Source organism: Phascolarctos cinereus, unplaced genomic scaffold (genome assembly GCF_003287225.1).
Source record: "Phascolarctos cinereus isolate Bilbo 61053 unplaced genomic scaffold, phaCin_HiC Scaffold_726;HRSCAF=1367, whole genome shotgun sequence".
In the NCBI taxonomy this organism is placed as follows: domain Eukaryota; kingdom Metazoa; phylum Chordata; class Mammalia; order Diprotodontia; family Phascolarctidae; genus Phascolarctos; species Phascolarctos cinereus.
Genome location: NW_027556098.1, coordinates 320,155 through 332,519, shown reverse-complemented (window position 1 = coordinate 332,519; position 12,365 = coordinate 320,155). Strand labels below are relative to the sequence as shown.

At 36.5% G+C, this 12,365-nt stretch overlaps 1 protein-coding gene across 7 annotated transcripts in view; it reads right to left on the bottom strand.

The window, feature by feature from the left end:
• ADGRG2 (adhesion G protein-coupled receptor G2) overlaps window positions 1–12,365 on the bottom strand; it is a 157,309-nt gene that overhangs the window by 42,545 nt on the left and 102,399 nt on the right. For all 7 annotated transcript variants that reach the window (XM_021007455.2, XM_021007458.2, XM_021007457.2 and 4 more), the window contains 5 exons: window positions 9,679–9,737; window positions 8,285–8,340; window positions 3,476–3,515; window positions 2,719–2,753; window positions 60–154 (listed from right to left, as the gene is read on the bottom strand). In XM_021007455.2, coding sequence (XP_020863114.1) covers window positions 60–154; window positions 2,719–2,753; window positions 3,476–3,515; window positions 8,285–8,340; window positions 9,679–9,737 — 285 coding nt within the window. The remainder of the gene's footprint in view (window positions 1–59; window positions 155–2,718; window positions 2,754–3,475; window positions 3,516–8,284; window positions 8,341–9,678; window positions 9,738–12,365) is intronic.

The following is a 12,365-nucleotide window of genomic DNA, read 5'->3' as shown; positions in this document are numbered from 1 at the left end:
TTCTTAGAGAAATAAACAATCTGAAAATGAATAGCACAATAAGAATAAAAATAACGTACCGATCTGATGAATCTCTATTCTCTTTGAGGTAAACAGCAAGGGGCAGATGTTCACTGTCATATTCACTTTTATTGTGAATGTGCAATTTGATGTGCTACAGTGTGGAAAGAAATCCAAAAGAGAGAATTGCGTATCTAAGAAGGATTTGGGAAAGTTTTAAATAAAAACATATATATGTATTTATGTTATCTATACATATTATATATATTTAAGTGTTTTTAAGCACAGAGAGTTTATTTTGTTTTTCAATTCCAAATTCTCTCCCTCCCCATCCAGTGAGAAGGCAAGAAAAACAAAACCTATTACAAAAATGTGTAGTCACACAAAACAAATTTCTGCATTAGACACATTAAACATATTCTTGACCTTTTTTTTTTTCAAAATCTAATGATGGTGAGAAGAAACTTGTACAATATTTTTCTGTCTCCTTTTATATATGCTTACATGGATATAAAAATATATAGATATATATTTATATGTAGATATAGTTAGCAAAGTACATTTCTTTTATGGCAATGAAAGGTATTGCTTAGCAGAGATTTTAGTAGATTTCCCATAGGGGTAGAAAACCATAGTTACTCCAAATACCTCTGGTGTTCCACTCTGAATATCCCTGCTTGTCACTGAAGGGGCATTGCATCTATTTATTTATTTTAGCTAAGGTGAAAAGTCTTGATTATAACAATAATAATAATAGTACTATTACTACTGCTGCAGCTATTGTTAACATTACTACTACTACCAGCAGCACACATTTATGTAATTACAGGTCCAGTAAAAAAAAAAATAACACAATTTATAATTATATAGTGCTTTAAGAGTTAAAAGCACTTTATACCTATTATCTCATTAATATTCACTATAGCCCCATGAGATAGAGTGCAAAATGCAATCTCTCTATTTAAGATGAGGTAAGTGAGGCTCAGCAAAGTTAACCCAAAGTCATAAAGCTAGTAAATAGTAGAGACTGAACTTGAAATCAGGTCTTCTGGCTCCCTGTTCAGTGGGTTTCTCTCTCTCTCTCTCTCTCTCTCTCTCTCTCTCTCTCTCTCTCTCTCTCTCTCTCTCTCTCTCTCTTTCTCTCTCTCTCCCTTTCTCCCTCCTCCCCACCCCAGTGTATGTGCATGTGTATGTGTGTTTCTGCTTTCTGCATGTGTGTATATATATGGAAAGAGGGGGGGGGAGAGACAGAGACATATAGACAGAGACAGAGACAGAAAAGAGAGAGGGAGAGAGAGAGACAGAACAGAAAAGACAGATAGGACAGAGAGAGAAGCAGAGAGTGAGACAGAAACAGAGAAAGATAGAAGAGGGAGAAACAGAGAGAGACACAGAAACATAAAGATAGAAGAGAGGAACAGAGACTGAGATGGAGAGGCAGAAACAGAGATAGACAGAGACTGAAAGACAGAACAGAGACAGACAGAAAGGAGAGACAGAAAAGTGATAGAGACAGAGAGACTGAGACACAGAGAGAGAGACAGAGACATAGAGATGAGACAGACAGAAGAGAGAGATAGACAGAATGAGAGACATAACAGAGAGATGGAGGGAGGCAGAGATAGAGATAGAGGCAGATAGAAGGAGAGAAGGAAAGTAAATTTCCAATAAGATTCCATTAGTGTAGTGAGCTCCCAGTGAGAGGACTCTGTATCTGCAACTTCTTTTCTGCATCTTAGAGTTTTACAGTTTCCCAGGCCGCTGAGAGGTTGTGACTTGTCCAGAGTCCCTCAGCCAATAGGTATCACAGGCTGGACTTGAATTCAGGTCTTGTTGACTTGGAATCTGGTTCTCTATCTACTCTATAGAGGTAGGAAAGGAAAGAGTGCCTCTCATATATTAGATATAATGTAATATTACATACCATAATTATATAATACGGGGCTGAGGTGTCACATGCTGTTTCATTTAAGGCAGAGCATCATGAACGCCTGTTTACTGGCATGATGAATGAAACATAATACTATAGGTCTGTTTCTCTTGCTAGCACTAACAGTCCAGATATATTGAGACTGCTGCCCTTAAACCACTGGTTTATTTGTCTGGGAATATCTTTAGGGATAGGTAGCACATTTCTATAGGGACGCTATGACCCTTAGCAAGATGTACCTTTCCTTTTCTTCATCTTTACCTCTTTTCTTCCTCACTCTCTCTCTTCTCCTCTTACCCCTAGTCCCTGGACTTTTTCAACTATTCCTTTTCCCTTTCCACTTTTCCTTCTCCTTTATTAAGTCTTGGTCTGCCAGTGGTGCTCAGACACTTTTTTTGCTGCTATTGATTGGGCTCAAGGCTAAAGATGACCTTATTTATACCAGTGGGATCGGACCTAGATAGGAATCAAAATGACTTAACTTAGGTCTCTTAGCTCATCTGCAGAATACCTACAAGACCTTGGGTGGTCTGCTTAACCTCTGTGCTTCATTCTTGTAAAAAGACTATTTATCCCTCTTTGCTTCTGACATGTGCTCTAAAGAGGAGTGAGATAATAGATGTGAAAGACCTGTGAACTTTCAGAAGAATGCTGCATGCTTCCCTGGAACACTAGTTGTCTCTAAATCAGAGATGAGATAAATAGCATAACCAGGACTGGGGAGTATTTGATTTCTTATTAAAAGTTAAAGAATAGAACTTAAGAATTTTTTTAAAAAAATGACTGACCTTTGATTCTGTGTATCGCATGCTATAAAATAAGACTGAAAGGTGAAAAAATATGTTATTTTGGCAAAATGAAATCTGTCAAGTACCTGAACCCAAGGATTCACATAGAATCTACGAAATGCGAAAGATTTGAAAGGTTATCTATTCTAGCTAGCTAAAGCAACCCTGACACAGTCATCTAGGCTCTACATGAATACCTTTATAATGGAGAACTTGATGATAATAACAACTCATATGTATATATATATATATATATATATATATTTATATATATATATATTTATATACATATATGTATATATGTATATGTATATATACATATATGTGAGATATATACATATATCTGTATAGGTATGTGTGTATATACACAGTAAAGCAGTTATATAAACTATAATAAAAATTATATATAGTATATGTATGGGGGTGTGTGGGGGGGGTGTGTATGTGTGTGTGCACGTATAACTTTACTGCATAAATTAGCCTGTTCTGCTGTTGGACAATTCACATGATCAGGGAGATTTTTCTCACACTGAGCTCAAATCTGTCTCCCCAGATCTTCCACCTAATGATGCCAGTCCTGCTATTTGGAACAATACATATCAAATCCTCTTTCTATATAACAATTCTTTGAAAATTTGAGGAAAGTGATATCTATCTTCCCCAAAATACAGTACAACAATATCCCTTATCCTCTCCACCCCACTCCCACCCCAAGTACATACACTAATGAATAAACCAAAGGAATAATCAATATTACCTCACTTAGGCTTTTCAATGTTTTGTCAAATTCTGAAAATCTGTAAAATAACAGGATTTGAAATTATATCAGTATAAGAAAGTTATTAAATGATTTTCATTGATAATAAATAGGTTTAAATTTCTTGTGTATGACAACATTTATAATGTTACTATTAAGAGAATGTTTGGGAAGGGGTATAATGAGAGATATCTCTGAGAAGTGAATCTCTCACACTATGAAAACCCATATGCATTGGGAACTCAAATACCTGTTCTGTATCTGGAATGAATTACAAGATTTTACAGGTGGACCTGTATTTCAGTTCATCTGTAGAATATTGCTATTCATCACAACTACACAATCAAAGCCTCAGTTCGGGAACCATAAAGGGAAAGAGACAGGGCCAATATAAGCAAAATTTCAGACGAGAGGAAATTGGCCTTGGTGCCCATCCACTTCCCATTTTATAATACTATCCCACTTGCTGGGAGGATTGAAGACCATCTTTTGACGTATTTTAATGTGGGTCAAAATTTCATGAAGATTGATATGTGAGATTATTAGGGGGTTGGGAGATTTCCTCAAAGCAGGAGAGTTCACAACAACCAGATCTGACTATTCACTGTAGATACAGCATTGCTTTTATCTTTAAAATAAAAAAAAAGTATAGGCCCCCCCCGCCCTTTTAGCTGATCAAGAAAAAAGACAGTTTTCCTACTGGGTATGCCAACCTAATGGACACTTTGGAAGCATTTCTAATGTATTTGATAATGCTTCTTATGTATGCTTTTTTATCTGAATTTCTCTTTCTGTTTTCTTCTTTCAAACTAAATAGCTAGGAACGGTATGTACTATTCAATCAGTAAGCATTTATTAAGCACCAGTTATGTGCCAGACACTGTGGTAGGTTCCAGTGATACAAAGAAAAAAAGCTGTCCCTGCACTAAAGGAGTTTACAATGATGTTTAACGAAAGTTTGACCCCACCAAAAAAGGGACGAATTCTGTTGTTCATTAGTTCAGTCGTGTCTAACTCTTTGTGACCCCATAGACCATAGCATGCCAGGTCCTCCATTATCTCCCTAAGTTTGTTCAAGCTTATGTTCATTGCATCCATGATACTATTTAGCAGTTTCATCCTCTCCCATCACCTTCTCCTTTTGCCTTTAGTCTTTCCTAACATCAAGGTGTTTTCCAGTGAGTCCTGTCTATGTGGCCAAAGTATTGAAGCTTCACTTTCAGTCCTTGTCTTTCCAATGAACAGTCTGAATTAATTCTTTAAGTATTGGATGATTTGAACTCCTTACTGTGCAAGGGACTCTCAAAAGTCTTCTCAAGCACCACAATTCAAAAACATCAGTTCTGCAGTGCTTAGTTTTTCTTACAGTCCAACTCTCACAGACATACATTGACACTGGGAAAACCACAGCTTTGACTACATGTTGGCAAGGTGATGTCTCTGCTTTTTAGTATGCTGTCCAGATCTGTCATAGCTTTCCTTCTAAAGAGCAAGCATTTTAAAATTTCAAACTGTCTGCAATCATCTTTGAACCCAAGAACAAAAAATCTGACATTGCTTCCATTTCTTCTCTCTCTATTTGCCAGGAAGTGATGGGACCAGTTGCCAAGATCTTAATTCTTTTAATGTTAAGCTTCAAGACAGTTTTTAAACTCTCCTCTTTCACCCTCAAGACCTTAATTAAGAAGCTTCTTAATTCCTCTTCATTTTCTGCCATCAGAGTGGTATCAATATGCATATCTGAGATTATTGATATTTCTCTTGGCAACCTTAATTCCAGTTTTTGATTGTCCAGCCTGGCATTTTGTGTGATGTATTCTGCATATAAGTTAAATAAATAAGGTGACAATATACAGCCCTGTCATACTCTTTTTCCAATCTTAAACCAATCATTTATTCCATGTTTGGTTTTAACTGTTACTTCTTGGCCTGCAATAAAGGATCCTCAGGAGAAAAGCAAGATCATCTGGTACCCTTATCTCTTTGAAGACTTGCCATATTTTGTTGTGATCCACACAGTCAAAGGCTTTAGTGTAGTCAATGAAGTAGAAGCAGATGTTTGTCTGGAACTCCCTTGCTTTCTCCATAATCCAGAAAATGTTGGCAATTTGGTTTATAGTTTCTCTGCCTCTTCAAAAATCAATCTGCACTTCTGGTAATTCTTGGTTAGCATATTGCTGGAGCCAAGATTGCAGAACCTTAAGCATAACCTTGGCGGAGTGTGAAATGAGTACAACTGTTCAGTAGTTTGAACATTCTTTGGCATTGCCACTCTTTAGGATTGGGATGTAAATTGATCTTTTCCAGTCTAGTGGCCACTGCTGAGTTTTTCAAATTTGCTGGCATATTGAGTGCTGCACATCATTCACTTATTCATTCATTTATTTATTTTTCAACACATTTCTATTTATTAATAACAAACATAGTAAGTGATATCACCTTTTGTGCCCATTTGTACGCCTTCCTTACATTTGTTTCAAAAAAATCTATTGGAAAGTAATTTATTGGAGTGAAGCACTTTAACAGTATCATCTTTTAGGGTTTTAAATAGTTCAACTGGAATTCCATCGTCTCTATTTGTCTTACCATTAGCAATGCTTCTAAGGCCCACTTGACTTCATTCTTTAGGATATCTGGCTCTAGATCAGTAGTCACACTATTGTGGTTATTGGTGATATTAAGATCTTTCTGTTATAGTTCTTCTGTATTTTCTTGCCACTTTTTCTTAATCTCTTATACTTCTTTTAAGTCCCTACCATTTTTGTTTTTTATCATGCCCATTTTTGCATGAAACATTCCCTTGATACCTCTAATTTTCTTGAAGAGATTTCTTGTCTTTCCCATTCTGTTGTTTTCTTCTATTTCTTTTCGTTGCTCATTTAAGAAAACCTTATCTTTCCTTGCTATTCTCTGGAATTCTGTATTCAGTTGCATATATCTTTCCCTTTCACTGTCCACTTTCCTCAGCTATTTGTAAAGCCTCATCAGACAGCCTTTCTTGACCTTGTATTTCTTTGGAATTTATTTTTTGTTGCTGTTGCCTCCTGTGCAATATTGAGAACCTCTGTCCATTATTCATCAGGCATTCTAACTACCAGATCCAATCTCTTGAATCTATTCATCGCTGCTATTTCACATTCATATGAAATGCTAGTTAGGTTATATCTATAAGGTCTGATGGTTTTCCCCTACTTTCTTCAATTTAAGTATGAATTTTGTAATAAGGAACTCATGATCTGAGCCACAGTCAGCTCTGGGTCTTTTTTTTAAAGTATGCCTCAATATGTACTCAGAATTCATCAGTTCTCTCTCTGGAAGCAGATAGAATTTTTCATTATGGGTTCTTTGGAATTGTCTTGGATTACTGTCTTAATGAGAGTAGCTCATTAAGTTGATCACTATAACAATATAACAACAGAGTTGATCACTATTACAATATTGCTGTTACTGTGTATAATGTTCTTCTGGTTTTGCTCATTTTGCTTTGCATCAGTTCATGTAAGTCTTCCTAGTTTTTTCTGGAACCATGTTGCTCATCATTTCTTTTTTCCCCCACAGTATTTTATTTTTTCCAATTACATGTAAATCAGTTTTCAACATTCACTTTTATAAGATTTTGAGTTTTAAATTTTCTCTCTCTCCCTCTATCCCCTCCTCAAGATGACAAGCTATTTGATATAGGTTATATATGTACACTGGTATTAAACATATTTCCACGTTAGTTGTGTTGTGAAAGAAAAATCAGAACAAAAGGGAAAAGCAACAAGAAAGAAAAAAAACAAAAAGAAAAATGAAAATAGAATGCTTTGATCTGCATTCAGACTCTGTTCTTTCTCTATATGTAGATAACATTGTCCATCATGAGTCTTTAGGAATTGTCAGATCATTGTATTGCTGAGAAGAGTCAAGTCTATCAAAGTTGATCATCACACAATGTTGCTGTTACTATGTCAAATGTTCTGGTTCTGCTCATTTCACTCAGCTTTAGTTCATGTAAGTCTTTCCAGGTTTTTCTGAAATATGCCTGCTCATCATTTCTTATAGAACAATAGTATTCCATCACATTCATATACCACAATTTGTTCAGCCATTTCCCAATTGATGGGAATCACCTCAATTTCCAATTCTTTGCCAACAGGTCTTGTTTTAACTAATTGTGTAGAACTTCTCTACCTTTGGCTGAAAATTATATAATCAATCTGATTTTGATATTGACCATCTGGTGATGTCCATGTGCAGAGTTGCCTTTTGGGTTGCTGCAAAATGGCATGTTTGCCATGACCAGTGAGTTATCCTGACAAAACTCTATTAGTCTCTGTCCTGCTTCATTTTGTACTTAAGGACCTGTTATTCCAATTATCTTTTGATTTCCTACTTTCACATTCCAATCCCCTGTGATGAATGTGACATCTCTTTTTGATGTTATTTCTAGAAGATGTTGTAGGTCTTTATAAAACTGAGCAACTTTGGCCTCTTTGGTGTCAGTGGTGGGAGCATAGACTCATATTACTGTGATGTTGAAGGATTTGTCTTGGATTTGAACAGAATGAATTCTATAGAGTTCCAACAATAAGTCCTCCCATTAAGATTAATAAATCTTGCTGAATCTCGAATGCCAATGGCATCAATACTATCTCCATTTTACCACCAATGAGAACAGGATGGCACCATTTAATTTGGTGCTCAGCTACTACGTACATAACCATACGAAGCAGATTGACAATCTCTCTCTCCCTTTGCTGCCAAACCCAAAAGAAAAGAGGACTGGGCATTACTTTAACAGAATCAATCAAACAATAAATTACTTACTTTGTTTTGTTTAATGGTAGGTCTTCAATTAAAGTGTCATTGACTGCATCCTGGTTCTGTCAGAAGCATAAAAAGTCCAAGAAGTTTAAGACACTGGTTGTACCTCACATTCTCACACCTTAACAGGAAGCTATATTGTCACTTTGCAGCTACCTTCCACAGTCCCATTTAAAACAATGGAGAACTGGATTCCTATCTTAGAATAGACTGTTGTTAGTCAACTTATCATCTTTGTTCTGGTTGAATCTGGGTTTCTTAGACGTGGACAAGATCTGGATGAAAAGAATGGGTCTGAGTTATCTATTTCTGAAATACCCCATTCTGATGGTTCCATGGAAGGTAGATTCTTGACTCCTCCCCATCAGGTATTCTGGTGACTTCATTGTAATGGGTTTTAGATAACTCCCAAATTCCCATACCGGTAAGAAAATGCCCAACTCTTGGAAGAAGATTCTAAGAATCAGACCAAGACTTGCTGGAAAGACCAGGGGACAACCTAGGACAATCCTAGCTGCATAATCAACATATATTTAATAAAGACTTAGTATTTGCCAAGTACTATATGAGGTACAAATATAAGAAAGTCCTGCCCTTAAGGAACCTAGATTCTACTTCCATTACCAACTTATATTAAGTATGCCTGTTTTGGAAGAGTAACAATCTTATTGGTTGGTAGAAGATTAACCTTTTGATCAAGTATTGAAATATATGATTACTATGTGCCAGGCATTATATCTCATGGGAGTTGACTGGAATGGGACCAATTTCAGAGAAGTGTACATTCAAATGTTAGATTTGATTCAATTCTATCCCTTCTTAGTAAGGAGTTTCTAATATACTCTGTGTTTTACAGTAATAACAGAATAGGATTGTATGAGCATTTCCACTCACAAATGCATGCCAGGGAAAACTAACAAATGATTACAAGAAAATTTTTTGATTGCTAGGAACTCACATTCAAGTTGTGGTACTTACTAAACCAGAGTTCTACAGAAGTCATTGTTTAAATTTTAGAAAAAATTTATACATTAAATTCAAGAGTATATGAGATGGCATAGAGTGAATCTTGGGGTCCAGAAGACCTGGGTTCTTTCTCTTTATGGTGCTGACTTCACCTCTGATTCATGTTGCCTAGTCAAATGTGACCCTAGTCAAATCACTAACCTCTCAGTGTGCCAGGCAGCACTTTAAGCCGCAAAACAGAGATTTGCAATGACAGAGAGACTTCCTTAACTAGGAGTTCCTTATTGAAATAAAAAAAAATCTGCCATTATCTCCCTTCCCTCCCCCCACAGTTATTTATATAAATGAAAATTAATTTAATCTTAAGCATAATTAAATAAAAGTGTTTTTCCCCCTAAGATTTCAAAAGGAATAAAATCTACCATACTCACATTCTGGGTAATATTGCTATCTTCATGGTCTTCAAATATCATTTCACCCCTATAGAACACTAAAAAACAAAAAAACCTTGAAATCTGTGTTCTCAGAGTCTGAAGACTGAGATTGTATTTAAATTTTTAAAGTATGAAAACACTCACATTTTATGTTTTTGTCTTTGTCACTCTTTTTTTAAAAAGAAATTCTCATTTAGTGAGTCAACACTAACTATTAAGCACTTACTGTGTGCCTGGCACTCTGGTAAGTGCTGGGATATAACGAAGACAAACAAACAAATAAACAAACAAAAAACAGTCCCTACTCTAAAAGAGTGCATAGTTTAATGGAGTAATACTATTTAACATTATTCTATTAGCAGTATACTCAATCAATTACATAATCAACATATATTTAATAAAGACTTAGTATTTGCCAAGTACTATATGAGGTACAAATATGAGAAAGTCCTGCCCTTAAGGAACCTAGATTCTACTTCCATTCCCAAGTATATTAAGTATGACTGTTTTGGAATAGTAACAATCTCATCAGACATGCAGAACCTATGTCCATTTGTCAAAGGCTACCATGTTGCTTCTCCTTTTCCAAGCTGTGAATTAGTTTTTGTTCCATTCAATTCAGTGAGCTCCAAGAGACATACTCCACATTCCTACCCTAACTTTGGAACTGCTAATAACGCCCACAGTCTAACTCCTAACACTTGATTCAATTGCAATCATATTACATTGCATTTTCCCCCATTAGTGCCCTCAAACTGATTAAACTGCCTGTTTAAACAGACAGAAGGAGTTTAGCAGGCATGCATTTACTAGACAAAATTATCCTGGTTGCCTGCATAAATTTTCTTAAATCTTTATTGGAGAACAGACATTAGACTTTAAAGTAAGGCTTCTTAACTTGGGTCCATTAATTTGGATGCAGGAAAAGTTGTCTTTATTTTAACTAACTTCTAAATGAAATTTAGCACTTTCTTCAATTATGAATTAAGAAAAAAACCACACCATTATTTTGAGAAGGGGTCCAAGGGCTTCACCAGACTGCCAAAGGGGATCAAGACACAAAATAGGTTAAGAATCCTTGCCTCAGACTTAACATGGTACTTCAGGCAAAGCCAAAACTGAGGTCTATGGAAAACTGAGGCCTTACCTCATTTCATTTTAGCACAGGGAATTTCACTGGCATGCGAGGAGCTATGACTTTCTCACATTTGTACCTCACATGGTACTCGGCAAATACTATACTCCCTTAATAAATGCTTGATGATTATTTAATTGATTGAGTAGACTGCTGGTGGGCAGACGGGTAGCACAGTGGATAGAGTGCTGGGCCTGGAGTCAGGAAGACTCATTTTCCTAAGTTCAAATCCAGCCTCAGACACTGACTTGCTGTGTGACCCTGGGCAAATCATTTAACCTCTGCCTTGATCACTGGAGAAAGAAATGTCAAACCACTCCAGTATCTCTGCCAAGAAAACCGTAAATAGGGTCATAAAGAGTCGGATATGACTGAAAACAGCTGAACAACAAGTCTACTGGTAGAATAGTATGTTACTCTATGCTCCATTAGACTGTGGATTCCTTGACAGCAAGGACAATTTTTTGTCTGTCTCTACCCTCCCCTCCAACTTTTTTTAAAAAAAAAATTATCTCTAGCACTTATCGGGGGCAGCTAGGTGGCTCACGGATAGAGCACTGAGTAGAATCAGGAACACCTGAATTCAAATCTGGCCTCAGACACTATTAGCTGTGTGACCCTGGGCAACTCATTTAACCTCTAGTTTGCCTTACTCCACTAGAGAAGGAAATGGCAAACCACTCCAGTATCTTTCCCAAGAAAATCCTATGGACAAAGGGCATGGGGTCATGTAAAGTTGGACACAACTGAATGACTGAACAACAAACATGTGCAGGCACTGTGCTGAGGGCTAGGGATTCAGGAAGCTCATTGTTTAATGGGTGAGGCAACTTGCAAACCAGTAGGCACCAATAAGCTAAACCCATGATACATTGGAAATAATCAACAGAAGGAGATAAGAGGGATTGGGAAATGCTTCCTGTAGAAGGTGGTACTCCACTGAATACACTACATCCTTCTTTCTCCTTAATATGTTTTTCCAACTCTTTAACATCATATACCATCCACACCTCTATGCTCATGCCTCTCTATAAATGCAAATAACTATAATACCCTGTTGTTTCTTCTCCCTTATTTGAATGCCTCTACTTGTTAGTTTCAGTGAATAAGCACATAAATGTATGTAGTAGCTACACAATGCTTTCTAAGTAACAAAACAATGAAGAATTCATTCAAATAATTGTTCATTTAGAGTAAAAGAGGCAAATGGTAGAAAGAACCCATGAGTTGGGAGACAGAATTATTGGGTCCAAGACTTAGCTGTGGTGCTTACTAGCCCGGTGAAACTATGAGCAAGTCATTTATCTCTGAACCTCAGTTTCCTCACCATAAAATGGGAATAATAAATACCTTACCTATTTTAAGGGTGTATTGTGAGGCATTATATGAATTAATTATATAAACAAAGCTACAAAGTCAGTTTGAACTTGACCTTTCTCTATTCCCCGGACCACTTGTCCTAGTTTCAGGTAAAAAACAGCTTCTATTAGGGGAACAGAGAAGGACTTCTGAGGCTTTATCAGCAGCACCTCTTCTCATGACTGGTGGC